General features: G+C 45.1%; 1 protein-coding gene across 3 annotated transcripts in view; it reads right to left on the bottom strand.

Annotated features, from left to right (window-relative positions):
• GPATCH8 (G-patch domain containing 8) overlaps positions 1–23,310 on the bottom strand; it is a 480,524-nt gene that overhangs the window by 115,346 nt on the left and 341,868 nt on the right. For all 3 annotated transcript variants that reach the window (XM_078645162.1, XM_078645164.1, XM_078645163.1), the window contains one exon: positions 4,991–5,121. In XM_078645162.1, the coding sequence (XP_078501288.1) occupies positions 4,991–5,121 (131 nt within the window). The remainder of the gene's footprint in view (positions 1–4,990; positions 5,122–23,310) is intronic.

Raw genomic sequence — 23,310 nt, 5'->3', positions numbered from 1 at the left:
CATCTAGAGGAAATAGCCCGATTAAGAATTACTGTGAAATGGGAGATCATGATATCCCCTCCCAACTGCATCAGTGGGGGAGCAGGGTTCATGTGTGGGGCCAGATTTAATCCTACGAAGAAACTGTTCGGTCAGCTCATGGGATAGAGGAGAGAAATCAGAAAGACGATCACTATGCTTAGTATGTGGAGGGCTAAGGGCAGTGTAATTATTCTTTTGGGCAGAGATGTAGGGCTCAGAATTGAGACTGTCGAAGGAAGTATAGAGGGCAAAGGTTTTAAAAAATGAAAAAATAGTGGCATACGATTACAGAAGATCCGCAAGCTCTCCGTTTTGGAGGAAACAGAGGGTGTAGCTAAGAGATTAATCAGTGTAAAGACATCCCCAGAAGACCTCACTGATGCACTAGTTTGATTGCAATACAGGGAACTCTGTCCTAATGGCTGCTTTGTATACTGCCAGACTAGTCTTATTGCTGGCTCTTTCAGCGGGTCATAGAGTTTACGCCACGCGCGTTCTTGTTGGCAACAGGCCTGTCTAAGCATTCTCAGCTTCTCTGAAATACGAATACTTTAAGAGAGTCAGCAGCTGCCCTAAGCCATGACAAATACTGTGTAGCTGATATAGCAATGCTTTATGGTCAGTTCAGATTTGATTGTTAAGTGGCCATAAAATGGATTCTTTACTTATAGTTTTCCTATTTCTTTTAAACACCTTGTTGGCGTCACTCAAAGCAGTTGTGTGTGTAGCGGGAAAGGAGAGGGAAAACGGGATAGCATGATGATCAGACCAAATGAGGGGGGGGGAGAAGAGGTTTGTCAACCCTAAGATGATCATCATTGGAGAAAATACCGTCAAGAATGTGTCCTGCATCACGAGTAGCTGTCCTTACTAATTGTGCAAGACCACAACATAGCCTTGTGTCTTTAAAAGAGAGACCTAATAAAGGTCGCTGTACAAAAGAAAGTTAAAATCTCCCAAAAGGGTGAGGTTTTGTTTTCCATGATAGGGTTCTATGAGATGAGTGAACTCTAGAATCAAAGAACACCTAGGTCCTGGCTGCCAATAGGCCAGGATTCCAGCAAAAGATTTGCTAGGGCGCACTTTGAGAATATAATAGTGCTTCACATTAGTTTTAAGGATAGATGGGATGAATAGGTTAGGGCTAGATAGATACCGGGTTCACCTATTCATCCTAACAGGTGAGTGTGGTATGTCTTCCATTTTGCTGTACAAGACTTTCGTGTAGTAGCCTTTCTTGCCTCTTTAAAAATGTCCATTGTCCTGGGCAGCAAATGGAGTTGCCCAAATTCTAGATAATTTGGCGGTAGGCCGCAAAGCGGAGTTGCTGGCCCCGAGTTGTACACTTTTCTCTTCTGCATTTTTTGTAGATCCTGTTCTGTTTTGATTTTTATCATTTGTCCCCTGGACATCTCTAGAAGTTCAAAGTGCCAGGTCTGTTTGGCGCACTGTAGTGCTAGAAGGTTAAGGTTTATTCCTGGTTGTCTATCTCCAGCATCTTTGGTATCAGGGGAACTGGAGGAAAGGTGTAAGCAAATCTATATGACCAGCTTAATGACCGGGCATTTCCCTGATTAGTAGTGTTGAAACCTGGAGGCATGGTGCTGGCATTTTTAGTTTATTGCTGTTGCGAACAGGTCAGTTTGTAATAGTACAGTAGGACCAGCTATGTGTGCTTGGAAAGCCTTCAGGGCTAGGAAAATGGTCTTCATTTCTAGGTAGTTGATGTGTTTCAGCAGATGTGTGGTCTTGAATGGTCCCCCAAATGTTGCATACTTGGATTTCCACCACTGTATTTCCTTTTGTACCTTTGCTGTGACAACCACTAGATCATCCCAACTCCTTGTAGCTTGCTACTATTTGTTGCAGATCTATTCTTGGAAGGGTCACATGCGCAGCCTTGCATGGGTTAGGAGTGGTATGCATGATGCCTTCATGCCCATTATTTTTTTAACAGTTCTCACTGTCAGATACACCCTTTTGGTACAGATGAGCATCTTTTGTGATCACCTTTGTGAACCGATATGCCTAAGCTGTCATTGAAATTAAGGTTGCTCCCAGAAACACCTTTTCCAGTTCCAGTTGTGATGACTTTGTGGTTTACTGAGAAACCCAAATGTTGTAGTGTGGTGATCACTATTTGAATGTCCTTCTGGCATTTTTGTTTCGACTGCGCCTTTACTAGCCAATCCTCTAAGGATGGGTAGACATGGATACCTTGTTTTCTTAGGTGTGCGGGAACTGCAGCAAAGCACTTTGTCAACACCCGTGGGGCTGCTTTTATGACTAATGGCAGCACTGTGAATTGATAGTGCACCGTATCTAAAACAAATCTACGGTATTTTTTGTTTTTTTCATTCAATGGAATGTGTAGGTAGGCACCCTTTAGATCCAAGGTTGCCCTATAATCCCCCTTCCGCAAGAGTGGTATTACTCCTTGAAGTATTGTCATCTTGGATTGCTGAGTACAAATGAATTTGTTAGGAACCCAAGGTTCAGGATTGGTCTCAGTTTGATCTTGTTTCAGGATCAGACAGCAAGGTGAGTAGTTTCCCTTATTTGCTTCCCTTGTTGGCACTCTTTCTATGGCTATCTTTTGTAAGAGTTTCTTGACTTCTTTTCATAGTTGTATGATCTCTTGTCCTTAAAACCTCTGTTTTTGGGGGAATTTGTGGTGGTTCTTTGATCAATACTAAACAGTATCAATGAAGTATCCCATTCAAAATCCAATTGTATGAAGTGATATATATTGCCTTTGCCATTTTGTTGTCCTTTCTCAGTTGTTGCAAGGACTCATCCACTGCCTGGCATATTAATCATTGAGGCTTGTGCCTCTGGCTTGAAATTGGACACTGAGCCGAGCATGTCTCCTTAGTGTTGTGCCCATGCACATTTGCTTGCAGGGTCTAAGGCGGATTTCAGGCAGGTGTTAGCGATATTTCTCCCCTCTTGCATCACTGCCTTGGCCCTCTTTTTGTACTTCTCTGGGAGGTGTTGCATGAGGAACTCCATCTCTTCGCATTGTTGGCTGTGTCTGTTTAAGAGGGTGTTGGAATTGACATCAGCAACTAAGTTCAGCCTTACTCTCCATTTTTCTTCTCACCAAGTCTAGTCTCTTGCTTTCCTTTTGAGGTGGTGGCCCTGTGGTGGTTGTTCCGCTTCCTTGCGGTTGCCACAACTATCAAACCCGCAAGAGTTTTTTCCTGGATATATTTTGGGTCTTGAGTAGACAGCTTATTTTCTACTATAGGTGTTACAGCCTTTGCAGTGGTTCACGAAATGCCTCCTTCCCTTGGTCCAGTATCCATATTACCATTGGTAGGTATAGGTTTCCAATGTTGAATGTCATTAGGGACTCTAGGAGAAAACAGGAATCTACTTTTTCTTCCTCCAACTGGACTCCATATGCTTCAGCAGCCCTTTTGATGAGGCTGTTGTAAAGGGAAAGGTTGTCTGAGCACGATGGCTTTGAAGGGTAGTTGTCCACTGCTTTTGGAGATTCGATGTTCAGATCGTGCTTTGTCGAATCGCATTGCCTCTTAGGCCTTCGAGTTCGTAGAACTCTTCCTGCTCTACTTCGTTAGGTTCCGGAGTTGAAGGAGCCTCCGAGGCAGACTGGTCGCCTTAAGTCCCGATCCGCATTCAAAATTCTTCAAGGAGTCCAGCTCCTCCTTTTTGCAGTGCAGCCATTTGGGCCTCGAGCTTTCTATTCTTGCACTCGACCTAGAGCGCTTTCTGATATGCGCTGAGCACCAGCCTCTTTTTTTGTTTTAGAGGCAACGGTTCTATTGTTTCTCTCGCCCCCTGTCAAGCGGTTGGTTTTGTCGAAGGTTTCGACTGTGCCTTGCCTCCATCGGTATCCCTCGGTTCAGATCTGTGTGGCTTTTAGGATGTCAGACAATAAGTCAATAATTGTTTCGAGCAGAGGCTGCTTTGGGGGACCTACTGTCTAGGGCCTTTGGACACCGGGTCTTTCAGTGGCTTGTTACCTTGTTCTTCTTTCCGGCGTTCTTTGCCACATGTTTTTTCTCTGCGTCAGCCGCATAGATCTTGTCCAACTCTTCTCCATGAACTGTCTTGGCTTCCTTGATGTTCTGGTCATCGTCGCTGAACAGGCCAAGATGCCTCAATGAAACACGCATCCTCGGAGTGCTGGCCATGGTGGTGTAGTGCTCCAGACTCTGTCACTGATGTACCTTTAGAGTCTTGGGTACGAAAGCAGTCTGGGCCTCAATCCTGGTCTCAATGATCCTTTGGGAGACCAAGGTCACAGGCCACATGGGGTGTCTGTGTGCAAACTTGTGGTGGCAGTTGGGAGAGAATTTTAAGGGGGTGTTTTCCACGACCCCTAGCTGCTTCACTCTCCGACCATGTGGTTGGGAGAAAGGGGGTTGGGAGAAAGGGAGTTGGGTCGGGAAAAGAAGGATCGCCTCTCTCGTTGGCATACTTCTCGCAGTCTTTGGCAAATTGGTTGATTTTCTTCCAAATTCTCAACTTTTCTGTACAACCTTCAGAGCTCCTCCATTGTTTCAGGGAAAAGGATGCTGAAGATGGAGACTACGCATAGGAACATTTGGGCGCCGTCTGACGTCACACAGGGGATGGACATATCACAAAATGGTGGTCAACAAAAGAAAAAATAAGAAATACGGACCCAACCACCATATGTAGGAATAATGCACAGCATGTGAATCCAGAAAAGGATTCATGCTGCAAAACTGCATGTTTCAAATGGCTATTGCTCTATCTACATAAGCAATTCAAATTGCAAATCTTAGCATGGAGAACTAAAGAGTGATTCAGGAGTGTAGCATGCCATTCTTCCAAACATGACCAAAGGAATGGCAGTAGCCATGACATACTCAATCAAGGGATGTCTTGCAATAAACACAGCAATCTTATAAACCAGACCTCAGCAGCAGAGATCAGCAGAAGAGGAAACTGGGGAGAATCTTTACTAAACACATACCATTCAGATTGCTTCCTCTGCTCTGCTAGCTCCAAAAGGCGCCTCAAAGCCTTCTCCTGCTTCTTCTCATCTTTGCGTGACCTTGAAGAAATGTTACGAGCAAATTCTCTCTGCTTTAGATCCTTTAGCCTCTACATAAAGAGAAAAGTTTATTAGTGAGTTGAATACTTGTTACATAAGACATTTTTACCAAATAATTTTACCATCATTAAGCCTTTCCACTATATACTATGGTTGCCAAGGTACCCAAATTAATTCAAGCACAGTGAAAGGGACCATATGAAGCACGTTAAGCATCTCCTGTTGAGAAAGTTATGATGAAAATCTAATAAACAAATTACTTACCTTCAGTAATGGCCTTTCAGGAGGATACTCTAATCGAAGATTCCTCACCATGTGAATATTCCACAGGCACCAGACAGGATCCAGAAACGATCAGATAAGTATTGCTGTGCACCAGTAGGTGGCATCGTGCAGCACAGCGCCAGAGTCATTGCGCTCAAATGTAAATACAACTTTGGCATCACAATGGGCATTAGTGGAAAGAAACAAACCCTTCAAAATACTCACCAAAAGGGTTTTTAAACAATAATGGGTGATCCAGCAACCACAAAAAGCTGACAGAGCCAACAAATAGCCTTTAACAGTGCCTAGAACAAGTCCTCGTTGGGCGAGGGACAAAATAAACAAAAACCGTCGGACAACTTAACCTGCAGTGGATTAATCTGGTGGGTGCTGTAAACTAAACTACAAACTCATCCTAAGGACTAGCCTACACAGATTTTGTCGCCAGACGCCTCGCTGCCAACATGAAAACTACAGGAGAGGGTAACTTGCTGACTCTAAATCTCCAAGCATGAAGATGTAGATTAGGCAGGCACAGTTGAGGCACCCTGCGCTGCTGCGACAAAAGATAGTCCTGAAGCTGTAGCTTGATCAGAGAACAGATGTCCCATGCCCAGGAGTTCTGTGCACCACACTCTCCTGGCCAATCAAATGCCACCAAGATGACTTGGGGCTGGTTGTTCCTGATCTTCTTCAGAACTCTGGGCAGGAGTAGCATTGACGGGGATGGCTTACAAGAGACACGAGCCCCACTATAGATGGAATGCATCTCACCATTGATGAAAATACACCCTGCAACACTTCCAGGTGTTAATGTCATTTATGGTCCGGTAGGCATCGGTGGGTCAGTCTGTATGGCTTGCCATTTAGAGATTCCACCAGGTTGTTCACCACCATGAAATTCTTTGGTAGTCCAGCCCCATAGCAGAGGGGTTGCCATTAATACCTGTACCAGCTTTCCTCTAATGGTGGACAGGAAGGCAATTCAACGGCAAGAAAAAATCAAGATATACGGAAATACGGATATCGGAGACACAGTACCATGAGGAGCAGGGAGGCCGACATCATTTTTATCGATTACTGATTACCAAAACGGGAGGTCAATCCCCGAGACCTGTAAGCCTACAGACGAAGTGGATTAGGTCTACGGCTGCAGCAATTTTAAAGTTTCCACTCCTAATTGAATGAGAGTGGAAGAACCAAACTTAAATCGGTGGCTCCGCTGGACAGTGTAACAATTGAAAAATATTTTCAATAAGATAATGCACATGAATACGTACCCATAAGAATTAAAACTCGGGACGTCATGATATTCTAATCTCTACATCAAGATCTATAATAATCTTTTAAACCTTGAGAGAATCCATGGTATTAATAACGGAGAATCTGTCCTGAAGGTGTATACATCCTCAAAAACCGAAACGCCGCATCGACACTTGTTCTCTAGAACAATTTTGTTTTGTGTAAAACTGTTTAATTAACTTTTTCGTGTATTATCCATTTATTATTGCCTATGTGATTCACTTTTTTACTGTATAAATAAGATGTCAATTGTTCTTTTAACTATATGAATTGCAATAAATCATGTATACGCTTTGCGCTACAACAAATTTTGAATCTAGTTCTTGTCCTATTGTATAAAGCATCTTTGTTTTAATATTATCAACACTGTTATCAATACTGTTAACATTAGCATATGTTCACCTCCCGTCTGTTGTGGTTGTGTGGCAGGTTGGCACTACAAAACTTGTGACCTCTTGTTCCAAACTGGTGGTACCACTCAGGCTGTAAGCCTGGTAGTGTTAGGGACACTAGCTTATTCAATTCAACGGCAAGCAAATTGCCATCAGCTGCATCAAATTGATGTGTATTGAGCTTCAACCAGAGACATGAGGACTGTGATCTCCACCTCTCCCAGATGGCCTTCCCATCTCATAAGAAAGGTAAGGTATCCATGATCACTGTCAAAGGAGAGGTGTCTGCCACTGACCCAATCGCAGTCCAGCAACCTCAGCCGCAGATCTTTTGTAGTCTCCTCCGAAATCTGGATACATACCGGGAACATCTGCAAACGAGTCAGGTGTGACTTTGGCACATCATTCACGGTCTTCTGGAGGTGGATGATGACCGCATGGAGCAAGCTCACCATCAACATCCAGTACTCAAGGTAGGGGAAGGCTGGTACCCCCATTCTCTGAAGCTGTTCTTCATCCACTGCCATCATATTCATGAACTAGTGAGACCGAAAGGGAGCACCACAAACTGAAAATGCTCCTGGCCTACTGCAAACCGCAGGTACTACCTGGGGGCCTGCAGCACAGGGATATGGACTGCGTCCTTTGGAACAAATAAGCAGCACGAGTAACACCCAGTTCCTACTTAAATTGCTGGAACCTTCAGCACTTCCTGCTGTAAGATGGGCATGTGATCCTACATCAGCCATCATAATGGTGGAGTAGAAACAAAAATGGGAGGGGTAAGCCCCGATTGACAATTTGGAGTACCCACTTGTCTGGCGCAATGGCTTGCCACCCTTGGAGAAAATGCTTGATTCTGACCCCCAATAGGGTGGCTGTGTGACACAAAGGGGACACTTAAGAGGTTTTGCGGCTGCAGCCGCTTGAGTGGCGGGGTACAAAGCTGCCTGCTATCCATAATGTTCTGGGCAATGCTTTCTAAGCCATGCCTTCAACCATGAACCTGTTGGGATAGCGGCAGACTCCGACCTTATCGCTATTGGTAACCCCTTACTGTTGCCTTGAAAAGGGTGAAATTGATGATGTGGCTTGCTTTCTTTACAACGTTCCAGGGCAGAGCCCGTTTTTTCACCAAAAAGGTGAGAGCCATCAAATGGCATGTCCATCAAGGATGCATGGACATCCACAGAGAGAAGCCTGTATATCTCATCCAGGCGTGGCACCCAACTGACATACAGGAGCCAATTACCTGACCTAAGCAGTCAGTTGTGTTCAGGCCAGAGCAGATCACAAACTTAGCTGCATCGCAGCCATTCTGGATAGCCTGGTTTAGGGACCTCAGAAGTCCCAGGAACAGCTGGTAAAACTTAGGCCACCGTGTCCCACAAGAGTTCGAGAGTGGTGAGAAGAGGCAGATTCCAGTTATGATTTCTTGTGCTTCTTGTATTTACTAGAAAGACTGATTGCAACAATGATCTGCTGCAGGAACGACTTCAAGAATGGGACCTTCTTTTTGACCTCAGCAAGTCACAAAGTGTGGCTTAGCCTCGAAGTCACATACGGCCTTTGCATCCATTTGGTTGCAGTTGCCGTAAGCCCTGAAATCGTGCTCGCACCCCATGCACCACAACCATAGCTTAAGGGTTTATCACAGACATCTGTTTGCAACAGTTCCTACAAGGCATGAACTCTTTAGTCTTAGGAGGGGACACCGTCTTGCACACTGGAAACTGATTTTGCGCAAAGACCGATAAAGGCCAAGGAGTAGCTGCAGATATACACCCAAAAGCGCAGAAAGAAAATAATTGTCAGCGAGCATGGGGGACGCTTATATAAGGCTCCACTTGTCACTTCCGGAGTGGAATGAAGTCTGTGCTGAGCCTGGTGATATCTTCCAGCTCAAAGAAGTACTGCTCTAAAAGTTTCCGGATCCAGTCAGGTGCCTTGGGAATATTCACAAGGCGAGGAACCTGTGGTTAGAAGTATGAATCAGAACTTTAATTTTCAAGTAGGCAGATGTGTACCATTCAACTTCCGCTACGTTTACATACAAGTAATATATTTGTTAACCACATCCATGCTCAGGACGGCTCCCGGCCGCCATGAGTCACAGTAGACGTGTGCTCATGACAGCCGGGAGCCACCCGAACGTTGCCGCTCTGCCCAAGCGTGGTTGATTCCCCACCTGTGCAGGAGAATTAATCAGTGAGCGGAGTTCAGATGGCTCTCGGCCGTCATGCGCACACGCCTACTGTGACTCATGAAGGTCAGGGCCGTCCTGGGTACCCGAGCGCCACGCCCAGACCAGCCCCGAACCCCTCGCACCACGGAGGAATTTGCTGCGCGGCGAAGGGGTTAAAGCAATTAAGGAGTACTAGTGTGATCTTGGATACACAATGTATACACTACAACAAACAATGGGGGATTCACACTAATATGGTTTTGTATCATGCAACATATAGTACTAACAAACAGTGGATAGCTTTTGGGGAGAACCCAGAAACTGGATACACGTTTCTTATCCAGAGGAGAACACTGATTCAGACTGGTTAGCTGAAGAAGAGTAGTTGAAACTCAAATTGTGTTAATTCACAGGCAAAAGTGTCTTTGCATTAATGAGCTGTGAACAAAGTAGATAGGTCCTCGGGAATCTCCGGCCTCAGTAACGGAGGGAACTGTGAAGAAAATTGGTTTCTAATATAATCCTAAGAACCACTTATCTGAACAGATTACCATAAGCTCAAGATTCACAGAATGGGGTTTACCCGCCTCCCTAGTGAGAAGTATACGCAAGTACTAGTGACACCACTTTACACTGAATTGAGCAAGGCAGAATGAGTACAAGCAGAGGTTGTAATTAAGCAGTTTCTTGTGTTAAGATTTAAATTTTGACCATGGCTGACTGACCAGGAATGTTAAATATCTGGTGTCAAATGAAAGTTATTTGTAAATCACAGGTCATCACAGTCATATTCTTTAAATGCCTACAGGCAGTATCTGCCCCTATGTGTGGGATCCTGGAAACATTTGTCAAACAAAAACCCCCTTCCCTAATTAGTAACCTACCTTTTCCGACAGTGCTTACACAACAGTCTTTTCCACTAAGACAAGCCTTCCTCATTAGTTCCATGAAATACTGTATGTGTAGGGGGCGGGGATGGTAAGGAGGGGCGGGGATGGTAAGGAGGGGGGAATCTGGCAAGTTCTTAAAAAAGTTTAGACTGAATTCCAAAGGACTTAAACAAAATACCCTAAACGTGCTAAATCATAGGCAAATTTATATAGTGTGGAGGATAGCATATCCTCAATATCAATCCTATTTCAGAATCATGGCCTGCGGCTGACCGGAGAAGCCGTAGGTCATAATCTGGTAGCCTATACTTCAGGATGCCAAGATCTTTATGCCTTTGCCCTCTGTAGTGCAGAAAAAAGTCAACAGCCAATTTAAGGAGACCAGGAACCACAATCCAAATTATTTTATTTCTGAGTGCAAGTACTGTAATAAAAACAAGCATTTGGTCTCGCCTTTGGGACGCCTTTGGGACCTTATATGTATTTAGCTATGCAGCACATTAGCCTGGGTGCTGAAACATCTACTATTTTTTAACATTGCGGGAAAGTAAGCACCAAACTGCGTGACACGTCAGGTATGAGCACATGGAGAGAAATATTGCTTTTCAGCTGGAAATGGTATAGTCCAAAGCTCTGTTTTTAATATAAAAACATGGCCTTTGGTGGTCACATCACTGAAAATAAAAGATTTGAAAAAAATATTTTTGTCTACGAGTGCTCATGGAAGACAATTTCTATATACTGGAATCTAGAGAATGCTAAAGTGATTCTGGTATTTTAATGAACTCTGCTGGTCGTTTTCTATCAAGAAAGTTAAATAGAGGAAGTTGCCAGAAATTTTTTAAAAAGAAAGTCCCTCTGCAAAAAGAAATTCTGGTATTTTACTGACCTCTACTGATCATTTTCTATCAAGAAAGTTAAATAGAGGCAGTTGAACAGAAAAAAAATTCCTAAGCGGAAGCAGACAAGTCCTAGGGATGATTTCCAGAGCCCACAAAGTACATAAACATATAAGAATATACTTGAGGTCTCGAATGCTCGACCTAATAAGAGGCACAGAGAATGGTGTCTGATAGGGGATTAGCGACCCAAAGTCACATATACCAGGCTTGTACCCCAGGGGAGTCTCTGTGTGATGTAACTTTCATGATGGTCCTGGGGTAAACTGCAACATAAAAGGATATCCAAAGGAAAGCTCAAGAACATGTGTGAAATTATACTAGAACAATGAGCGGCAGTTAATATATTTTCCTGTGTTTAAGATAGCAGTGAATAACAACATTCCTTTTCAGATTACATTACCTGTACTTCTATTCATTTATTTAGTTAGAGTATTTATACAAAACAAGCCAAATAGGCAGCAAAGTGCTACACAATCAATTTGAAATGTTCTGAAGTACAGAATTTCACATTAATGGCCATGGTGTCAACAGCATTGTGGTCAGGATGAATGTGGGGCCATGTTTCTGTAATGTACAGCACTTATTGAGGTCTATGGATTTAAAGTCTGGAGTGGCACAATGGGGAAAAAATAGGAATGCTGCCAGAATAATGAGCAGTTGCTGTGATTAATTTAAGCATTCCACCCATCACTTTTTTCCACCCATTACTTTTTTGTTTCTCGCACTGCAATGGCCGAAGTGCTAAGGTAACGCTAATACAGGCGAGAGGATGATGTTCAGCGGCCATAGCTTTTTGACTCGGGAGCAGATTGATGTTCCAGGTTCAATTCTCAGCACTGGTGCAACATCCTGTGATTCTGGGCAAATCACTTAATCTCCCTGTGTTCATAGACAGCGCCTTGATATCCTCACCGGTGATAAGAAATGCGTTACTTACCTGTAACTGCAGTTATCCAGTATTGGTGTCTTTCATAGATTCGCATGCCTGAATCATTCCCCGTCGTCGGAATGGGAGTCCCCGGTATATAAATAAAGTAATATCCCATAGACATATGGATAAATAGGCCTAAAGGCCTCACATTAGTAACCTATCCCTGTCCTTTTGTAAAAAGGACCAAACCCTAGAAAAGAGCCAATCAGCTGTCACCTCCCTCTAGAACCCTCCTGGAAGGAGCCTCAGTCTGTCAGATTTTCGTACGCACAAAGCTAAGTAGGCGTATTACTGAGAGAAGTAGGTGAGCCCTTCCAGGGGAGGCGGGAGGGTTGCATGTGAATCTATGAAAGACACCAATACTGGATAACTGCAGTTACAGGTAAGTAACACATTTCTTATCCAGCATTAGGGGTGCCTTTCATAAATTCACATGCCTGAATCAGAGTAGCAAGCAATGAACAAAGCACATTTCGGATGGTATAGGATATACAAGTCATTAGATAACATATCAAACGACTAATAGAAACATGCATTCGCAAGCAAGAAATACCACCAAATTATACAATAGAGAAATGTGCATACATGGAGGGATGAAAAGAAAGGCTCACCTCTACTGAAACAGATGACGAAGTACTGCTTGTCCCACCGCATCATCCTTCATGAGTTCTGTATCCAGGCAGTAATGCCTAGTGAAGGTATGTGGCGACTTCCATGTTGCCGTTCTACAAATGTCTATAACCGGCACTCCTGCAAAAAGCGCCATGGATGTAGATATTGCTCTGGTAGAGTGGGCTCTCACTTTAGATTGTAGGGGTTGCCCTGCTTGTTCATGACAAAACGAAATAGCTGCAGAAATCCAGCGGTAAATACTTTGTTTGGTGAGTGGAAGACCCCTCCTGGGCATACTGTAAGCCACGAATAGCTGATGAGACTTCCTGAAGGTTTTTGTCTTTTTCAAAATAAAATTTTAGGCAGCGCTTAAGATCAAGAGACTGTAACGACCTTTCCGCTGCCGTAGTAGGATTCGGGAAGAAAGAGCGCAAGACCACAGATTTGTTGAGATGGAAGTCCGACGGGACTTTTGGACTAAATTTAGGATTCGTTCGTAAAATTACTCTATCCTGCTTGAATTGTAGGAAAGGTTCCTGTATTGACAAAGCTTGGAGCTCGCTCACTCGTCTTGCGGAGGTGAGTGCAAGTAGGAGGGCTGTCTTCCAAGAAAGGTATTTCAGGTCAGCCCCGTGAACTGGCTCAAAGGGATGTTTCATGAGCTGGTTAAGGACTGTGTTGAGATGCCAGGTAGGTGGCAAAATTCTCACAGGGGGAAAAGTTCTCTAGAGTCCTTTTAAAAACTGATCAATCTGTGAGACCAAAGAGAAGGTCCAGTATGAGATCTTCTGTAACAAGATATCGCCGCCAAGTGGACCCTGATGGAAGCATGAGCAAGGCCTGAGTTTGCCAGATGGAGAAGATAAGGCAATATTTGTTCCGGAGAAGAAGAGAAAGGATGTATACCTTGAGCCTTACACCAGATGCAAAATCTCATCCATTTTAAAGAGTATGTTTTGTTGGTGCTATCCGCCCGTGCTCGAGCTAGGATGGCTCTACAGTCTGGCGGAATATTCAAATTCTGAAGTTCTCTGAACTCAGGAGCCAAGCCGTTAATTTGAGTGAGGCTAGATTCGGATGCTGGACTTGTTGGTTGCTCATCGTGAGAAGAGACGGGAACTGTTTCAAGCGGATCGGCGGCTCCAGAGATAGGCGGTGGAGCTCCGTGAACCAATGTTGGTGTGGCCAAGTTGGGGCTACCAGAATGAGTGTACAAGGCTCCGCTTTCAACTTTCTGAGGACCCTGGGAATCATAGGCAATGGTGGAAAGGCGTATGCAAAGACGCTGCACCATGCGATCGAAAATGCATTCCCTAGGGACCATTTCTGGGGATGCCAACTTGCAAAGTGTGGGTATTTGGTGTTGGATCTTGTGGCAAACAGGTCGATCTGAGGAGTGCCCCATCGCGAGAAGATTTGGTTGAGGATTCCTAGATCCAGTTCCCATTCGTGAGACATTGTCCTCTGTTTGCTTAATGAGTCGGCGAGTACATTGTCCATGCCTGGGACGTACTCCGCCCGCAGAGATATATTGTGTCCAATTAACCAATTCCAGATTTTCTGTGACTCGTGAGAGTGTGTCAGAAAGCGAGTCCTTCCCTGTTTGTTGAGGTAGTGCATCGTCGTAGTGTTGTCTGTACGAACGAGCACAAGGGGATTTTTGATTCTTGGAAGAAAGGCTTGAAGGGCGAGGAAGACCGCCCGCAGTTCCAGGAGATTGATATGGAGCCCTTTTTCTAAGGGGACCACTTTCCGCTAATCTGGAGCTCTTGAAGAAAAGCTCCCCAACCTTCCAAGGAGGCGTCCGTTGTGGTGATATGCGGTGCAGCCGGATGCAGGAATGGTAAGCCCTGAGAAAGATTCTGAACTGACATCCACCATTGCAGGGTCTTGACCATTTGAGAAGTTACTTTTATGAGTTTGTCTAACGACCCTGTGCATTGGATCCATTGTTTTGTGAGTGCCTGCTGGAGAGGGCGCATCCGTAGACGGCAGTGAGGTATCAAGAGGATACATGATGACATCATTCCTAGTAAGGATTTGAAAAGGCGGACCCTTAAGGTCCTCTTTGAAGCCACGAGAGTAGCCAGTTGTAAAAGCTTTGTACTTTCTCTCTTGAGATGGGAAGGCTTTCCTCAGTCATGTGTCGAGGGTTGCACCTAGGAAGTTGATACGCTGAGAAGGTAGAAGGACTGATTTCTTCCGATTGAGCGAGAGTCCTAAATGATTGTAAAGCTGCAGACAGGCGTTGGAAGATCTGGACGCGGCTTCCAAGGATGGAGCCTTGATCAGCCAGTCGTCCAGATATGAGAAGACTTGTTGATGGTGCTCCCTGAGGTATGCAGCTACTGGGGAGAGACACTTTGTAAAGATACGAGGTGCAGACTTGAGCCCAAAGGGCAGGACGCGAAATTGAAAGTGTCTGCCTGCCACCGCAAACCTTAAATATGTTTTGTGATTTCTGTGCATCAGGATATGGAAGTAAGCGTCCTGAAGGTCCAGGGACGTCATGTAATCTTTTTTTTTTTTTCTCAGAGTTTTATATAGCGCGAACTAGACCCGAACCGAATCAGGTATCAGAGCGCTTTACATATTTTTCCAGTTACGTTACATTTTTACGTTTTTTTTCCAGTTACTTTCATTTTAGGCACGGGGAGATTAAGTGATTTGCCCAGAATCACAGGAGGTTTTGGCGTCGTTACCGAGACTCGAACCCAGTTCCTCCAGGTCCGAGGTCGAGCGCCCTAGCCGTTAGGCCAACTCCTCTCCCCTTCCAAGAGTTGTAAGACCTCCTGGATCCTTACCATGCGAAACGACTGCTTCTTCAGGAATTTGGTGAGGGCCCTGAGGTCCAAGATCGGTCTCAATTTTTTCTCTTTTTTTCGAATTAAAAAGAAGCGAGAATAAAATCCCTTCGCCCAGTTAATACAGAGGGACTTTCTCTATCGCCCCTTTCTGGATCATAAGAGATTTCTCAGGGAAGCAGCGGTAGATTTTTGTGAAGCATAGGGCAGGGAGGAGTTTGGGGAGGAATATGTATGAATTCTAAAGAATGGCCAAATTGGACTAATTGTAGAACCCAATGGTCCGTGGTAATCTTCCAATTTTTTTAAGAAATGTTACATTTTTCCTCCAATTTTTGATGATGGAAATTAATCTGGGGCTGGCTGAAGAGAATGGTCATTGTCTACGTCCATTGTTTTTTCGCTGGCCTTTACCAGGAAAGGACGACTTGCCATAAGAAGATTGCTGGCTATGTTGCTGGTGCTGCTGGTACAGAGATCGACTCTGGCCTGAAGAATATGAAGACCGTTATTGGTAGTTTCCTCTATAAGAGGACTGTCCTCTACCTCTGGAACCACGAAAGGACTGTTTTTTGTACTGGAGAGTGCCCAATGCTCTAGCAGTGTCAGTGTCCTTTTTTTATATTCTGCAGCGCCTCATCAATCTGTGGGCCAAAGAGAGACTGGCCATCATAGGGCATATCCAATACTTTTGTATGTATCTCAGGACTAAAGGAAGTTGCCCTTAGCCAACCTTGTCGTCGCAAGACTGCCGCTCCAGCCAGCTGGCGAAATCCTGTTGTAGCGATATCCATCACACAGTCCATTATTTCTGATGCCGAGGTCTCACCCTCCAGTAAAATCTTTTTTTACCTCTTCTTTTGATTCATTAGGCAGTTCAGATCGATATGGGGCAATATCTGCCCATAGTTTTCTATTGTAGTGCCCCAAATGCGTTAAAGCATTGGCTGCCTTCACTGTCACTGAATACATTGAAGAGAAACGCTTCCCAATGTTGTCTAACCTCCTGCCTTCCTTATCCGGAGGTGCTGATAACGGGGCAGAAGGATTCCTTGAGTTCTTATGGGCCGCCTGTGTAACGACCGAATCTCTTTTGGGATGTCCTACCAAACAGGCCAGTGCAGTATCAGGTGCCCTATACTTTTTATCCAAACGAGGTACTACCGGAGGTACAGAGGAAGGGTTCTGCATGACTTGAACACCCTGCTCCCACAGGTAATCAATAATGGGAATTGATCTTACTGATTTCTTGAGGCTGATTAAAGTCATACAAGATGCAGTCTTGCTCTTGAGAGACCATTGATATCTTGAAACGTCGAGCGGCCCTCTCAATTACATTATGGAACCCTCCAATGTCGGCTGGTGGTGAATCTACAGGCGCAGGCACTGGAGACGCGGGAGAGGGAATAACATGGTAATCCCAGTCATCGTGGACAGACTGAGTATCTTGCAGTTCTCCCTCTTCCTCATCAGTAGTAAGAGGATGTGGTAGATCAAACCGTTCCGGCTGTATGCTCAAAGGTGGAGGCCGAGGTCTTGGTGAAGGAGATACTGTGGGAGGTGGAGGAGCAGGAGACTCTGGAAACCTCTGTTTATAGTCCTGTATAAGGTACCGTAAGTCGGTAACTAAAGGGGCTGGAAGGCAAACCATAGGAGGAGATGGCGGATGATATTCCTCCTCCTGATCCTCTTCTTCATCCGAACTCTGACACTTAACATGAAACTCCGAAGGGCTTGTCGCCGTCTGAAACAGGTCTCCTTCATCTGAATCCTCCTCCTGAAGAAGACATGCTGGAGGAAGTGGTTGGACTCTGCTTGGCGATGTTAAAGCCGGTGTCAGATTTTTGTGATTTTCAGGCGCACACATATGGTTTGTGGTCCAGAATCTATCATTGCCGATGAGGTCGTCGACGGTGGAGTGTCGACGGGTGTCTTAGCTAGAGGAGTCATCGTCGACGAGGTCATTGTCGACAGTGGAGACATCACTGAAGACGTCTTCGACTGCGTCTTAGTCGACGGTATCCTCGTCGACGGTGCTTTCGTCGACAGTGCCGACGTCGACCATGGTGACTTAGTCGTCGAGGTCGTCTGCAGTGCTGTCGACTTAGAGTCCAGAGTCTACGGGTTCTTAGACGTCGACGGTGCTTTCTTGATGATTATCGTCGACGACAGTCTTACCTGCCGTCGACGATGGGGTCATCGAAGACCATGACGACGATGCCGTCGATGTAGAAACTGTTGTCGTCGATGCAGTAGACATAGCTCTCCTCGACGATGAAGCCGTCGTCGACAATACCGTCGTACACGTTGTCGAAACAGGCTTTTTGAAGGTGTGAACTTCCTGAGAGGAAACCTTCGCAGAAGTTGCCTTGGAGAGAGCCTCGGATTACTTCTTTGACGTCTTCTTTTGAGGAGCCGTAGGGCTAAGGGAAGCCACCCTTGGTCTCTTTAGAGAAGATTTTGAAGAGACGGAAGAACCTTCACTTTCCTCAGAAGATTCCAGGTGATCCCCGTCTTTCAGCCTCTGGAGCCAAATTAATAGGCGTCCCTCACGATCTTTGAGGGTTTTAGTGGAAAAGGTACAACATACCTTACAGTTTTTGGCAGAATGGTCTGGATACAGGCAATCAATATGCAGCCTCTTTTTTCCACACGAAGCACTGGATCTAAAAATACCCTTTTTCGGTGTTTCAGACATGGTGATATCAGTAATCGCAGATGGATCAGAATAAAATATCCTAGAACACTGGAAACCAGTTGTGAAGAAAAAACTGAGCAGAGCTCAGGGGAGACTCCCTTAGCACAACGTGCGGTAGAAAATCTGAGGTAGTGAGGCTCCTTCCAGGAGGGTTCTAGAGGGAGGTGACAGCTGATTGGCTCTTTTCTAGAGTTTGGTCCTTTCTACAAAAGGACAGGGATAGGTTACTAATGTGAGGCCTTTAGGCCTATTTATATATAGGTCTATGGGACATTACTTTATTTATATACCGGGGACTCCCATTCAGACGACGGGCAATGATTCAGACATGTGAATCTATGAAAGACACCCCTGATACTGGATAAGCAGTGCTATATAACCCACAAAGTACCTAATACATGGGTCTGATACCTCTCTGTGCCAGTGGACAGGTACTCCAGCTTATTGACGAAGCCCACCCAGGGTAAAACCAGCCAGATGTTGCTTGTGTTGCCATTCAGAGATGACATGGCCAGGCAGCTTGGCTAGTCTGGACGGATCCTATTGAAGCACGACAAGGCTGACTTGCATATGGTTGATTTCTGTCCAGAGTAGCAGAGTGAGCAAAAGAACAATATTACATCCACCGGCATTGCTTTTTTGTTTTTCTCAATGAAATTACACTGTTGACCATCACGTGAAACAATACACAAAGTGATTTTTTTTGATTGTGCACTTATTAATCGATGTTAAATACTACTGAAAGTGTTAGAACATTACAACAACCTTAGAAGAATGAAAGGCTGAGTTTTAAATTGCAAGCATTCAGCTTGCAAGCAAATCCATTTAGTGACCGCATAGCTCGCTGAATTCCTGTACCACTAATTTAAATTGAGTCCTTCAGGTGACAAGGGTCTCGCCAACAAAACACATCAACCCATTGTGGAAAATTTATAGAACAGTAACATGTGTCCTGTAGGTTACGCAGTTGCTTTGAGTTGCTTCAAACTTGTAATCAGAAGATTACACATTTATCTCTGCAGCAAATACAATATCCACCTGAGCTATGTTACCAGTACTATATCTTTAAACTGGAGAAACAAAGATCTCTGCTGCAGGTAGCTTATTCACCAAGCTTTCATAAATTAGAGACTACGAGACCCCTGAAGTAAGCTAGAACACGTTTACTACACAGTTATCCTTGTTGAAAATTTCTTTAATGGCCGATCAAGAAAAATTGACTCACATGTACCAACAGATTGTAGTCTGACTATCAATGGTTCTGCCCCTTAAGGATCCACCCTTATGTGCCTCACATCCTTTCTGCCGAGCCAGCAATATGAGGGTCCCAGAGTAAGTTTTCCATTAACCGTACAGCAACTTTTTATCGATAACCTTTTTTCAAAGCAAATTGCAAGATATATGTATATTTTGGCAAATCGTGCAGACTCATTTAAACGAGCTATATACTTAAGTTTTATTTTATATTTATTAGCAGAAGTGTCGTTCCTATTAATAGTTTAAATATGATGTTGACCTAGGTACAAATACTCCATTTATGTTGGCTACTAACACATGACATGGGAGAGCACTGCAGGCTGGTCAAGCCATACATACATCTGGAGAAGTGAACTTTGTTTACTTCAGACCCTCCATGGCCCAGACCTGCATCCCGTCATCACCTCATGCAGGATGTCTGTTCCCAATCATGAATAAATCCCATGAATGGACATAATTCCTGCATTGAATTGAAGCCTTGGCGATTGTCCCATTCCTTTCGCAAAGTCAAGAAGATTAATGATTGTCTACCTGGAATGACCTCTTTACTGGACCCAAGTGATGAGCACATTAATATGCAAAGCATAGTGTTCCTTTGAAATTCTATATTCTTTGAACCTTTGAGAACCAGTTCTCAGAGACATGAGTCTGACCCATCCAGGGGGTGTTTATTTCCCAAGTACTGAGAAGGAATCTTACTGTTTCATGAATGAAGCAGCGGAAATGCAAGGCACTAAATATTCATTTATGCATAATTATAGCAATCTGTGCATTGACAATACCAGCCTGGTTTGTGTTGCTAAAATAATGTGTATTTTTCTACATATCTGCCTGCCTCTGAAGCTGGCAAGCAGCTGGTCTGCATGTAGCTGCATGGAAACAGCATGTCAAGTGTGGGACCTGCAGTCAGTTTTGGCTTCTTTGCAAACAGCACCTCTCATGTAGAATCAATGGAGTGCATACTTATGAGGCAAAGACAGCAAGACTACAACTCCCAGAAGGCAGAGTATTCAGACTTGCTGGAAGTGCTGCATGACATGTAGCAACGTCTGAGCACCGAGCGCCTGTCAGGATCATCTCTGAAAGACAGGTGGAGGTGAAGCGGAGTCCATCACACGTTAGCATCACGCATCACCACTGATAGGCTGACAGGAGTCAATAATAGTCATTCACAACCAGAATTCACTGTAAAATGTCAGTGGGGCTACATAAGTGTTAAACACGACACATGAGACGTCTGGTAGCGCTGGGTCACATTCAGACTATATGCTAGAATCACATCTGAAAGGCCCGTTGGGCTGAGCAGGGTAAATGCAAATTTAATGTCCAGTATTTGCAGAGCGCAAACAATTACCCGAGGGTGTCAAGGCGCTGGGGGCCACTGGGCTGACCTGCCGCCGGGGATCGAACCATGATCTCCCTGGTCGCTGAGGCAGCCGCCCTGGCCGCTGCGCCACACCTCTTCCCTTGTCACTCACGTGTCAGGCAATGAAAGGGCAGCGTATGTGGTGCAAAGACAATCAAATCCCAAATACCCTTATACCACTGACTGACTCTTTCATAGCACAATGCATCACATGACTGCAATGAGGTGAACATAAAAAACAGAACACCATCAGAAGGAGAAAAGGAGGACAGGCTCAGTGGACCCACTGGGGAGGTAACCTGTGACCATGGGGTCAAACACAGAGCCCTGTAATAGATGCAGTGGTGCACTAAGCTACCAACCGTGGCTTCACGTATTCCAAATAAAACAGTGCCTAAAATACATATTTTACTCCTACAAGGGTGGAGCTCAGAGACGTAGTCTAATACCTTCAGTGTCACCTCACCTCAAGGATTTTTAAAGTGCTGGGCAACACATTTTGGGCCACTTATTTGGAACACCACCGAACTTCTTAATCGTTATCATCTAATTAAACCCTCCTGAGTGGTGAGTTTTAGAGAGTGGAGGTAAAGTCGAGGGGCAGAGAAACGAGCAATATAAATGTCAGTGGAAGTTGAATTCTAAATTTGTTTTTTAGAGAGTGGGGCGGCAGAATGGGTTTAATTTACATTTTACAGCTAATTTACCCCAACTTCTCTCCCTGCCCTCCCCTCATGAAACTCCCCCTACTTAAAAACACACAAAGCCCCTCCGCAGGCCTAGAAAGGAAACAGCTTGATCCTCTGTTTATCCCCCTGGCTTCTCTGTGGATTCTGCAAGCAGCGGAGGGTCCTTTATCAAGCAGGCTCCTGTCAGAGGCACTCCAGGGGCCGGCTGCCTGTCTAGAGGGCCCTCAGCGCTGCAGCGTGTGCACAAGGGAAGACGCCGATCGCCACGTCTCCGCCATGCTGCCCAAAAGTGTTGACTTGAGAAATGCGGCTGACATTGATGGATCGGCCGCTGTCTCTTTTCCTGCCCCGCTGCAAAGAGTGCGGAGAGCGAAGGGGAGACACAAAGGCAGTCGAGAGCTTGACTCCTTTGTCAGGGGCTTTGCAGTTTTATGGGAAAGATAAAGCTGCTGTTCGGGGTGGTACAGATGGGACCAGCTCGGCGCAGTCTGTCTCATGCTACTGAGAGTCGAGCGAGGTAACGCCCATACGGAGCCCGCGTTCGTGCTGCAAAGGAGCGTACAGTACCACCACGGGGCACGCAACCCCGTAACTATGCCGTGTCAATTGATCGCGTTCGGATAGGATGAAAAACAAGCATTTGCAATGCAAGAGTACTCGCATTTATTTTACTGTGACGAAAATCCAAGAACAGAAGTGAAATATTAAAATCTTTTTCTGACATTTGTAATAAAGCTTGAAACATTGAGAACATATTTGAACCAGTTGTTGTTGAATAGTTGCACAGATTGATGCTGTGGTGTTCACTGATGCTGTGGTAGCGCATAGTGATGCTGTGGTGCCCCTGAGTGATGCAGTGGTGATGCGATGGATAGATAGAGTGAGGGCGATAGATAGATAGAGTGAGGGCGATAGATAGATAGAGTGAGGGCGATAGATAGATAGAGTGAGGGCGATAGATAGATAGAGTGAGGGCGATAGATAGATAGAGTGAGGGCGATAGATAGATAGAGTGAGGGCGACAGACAGACAGACAGATAGAGTGAGGGCGACAGACAGATAGAGTGCCATATACCCGGTGGAAGCGAGGACAATGTCCGATGTGACTGCTTTTTGGGGGGGGGGGGGGTAAGTATTGCAACTATCAGAGTTCGCAAGCCCTTCGGGGCTTTGGGCCCTGATGCCACTGCACCCGCTGCACAATTGTAGCTACGCATCAGTGTAGCGCTCCGAAGCCTGTCACCAGGTCCACGCTCCATAGGTATGCTAAATAAAATGAAGTCCAACTGTTCTCCATCTTGGAGGAATATTGCTCCATTCAGAGGCATCTTATTATAGTAAGGGAAAGAAGGGATCCATTGAGATCCATTCCTCTTAAAACAGCTGTGGGAAGTTTGCTGACCGGGAGCGTGCGAGGGCAGAAGGCGAGGAAGAAGAATGGGGGGGGGGTTTGAAGATAAAAATGTCTCCTTGCTGAAAAGCAAATAGTTGTTGTGTCACGGGCAAGGAATGGGAATGAGAGGGGAAGAGGGGAGATGAAAACATGCGGAGGATTGGGAGGGACTCTGTGAGAGGGTTTGAAGCCGGTGTGTGAGTGTAATGTACCGCTTTGACCATGTCCCAGCGATACAAAAGGGGATGATGGACGGAGCGTTTGAACAAATCAAACACTCACCCCCAGTCAACTGATCTGGATTTAATCCATCACCATTCTTTAGTTCACTCAGCCACCCCAGTTCATGTCCCAGGGCATGCCGGGAGGAACCGGTGAGTGACCGCGCGGTGATGGGACGGAGTTGCATAGATGAATTACAACTCTCTGCTAGTGCTACTCCCCCGTTTATGCACCTCTCTCACGTAAAGTGCTGCACTGCATGGCTGACAGGTGAATTTTTAAGATGTAGACTGAAATCAATTCTTCACCTTAAACAAGGTACAGAGATCTCA

Source organism: Lissotriton helveticus, chromosome 5_1 (genome assembly GCF_964261635.1).
Source record: "Lissotriton helveticus chromosome 5_1, aLisHel1.1, whole genome shotgun sequence".
Classification (NCBI taxonomy): Eukaryota; Metazoa; Chordata; class Amphibia; order Caudata; family Salamandridae; genus Lissotriton; species Lissotriton helveticus.
The sequence above is the reverse complement of the archived record's forward strand: the minus strand, read 5'-3'. Positions and strand labels throughout refer to the sequence as shown.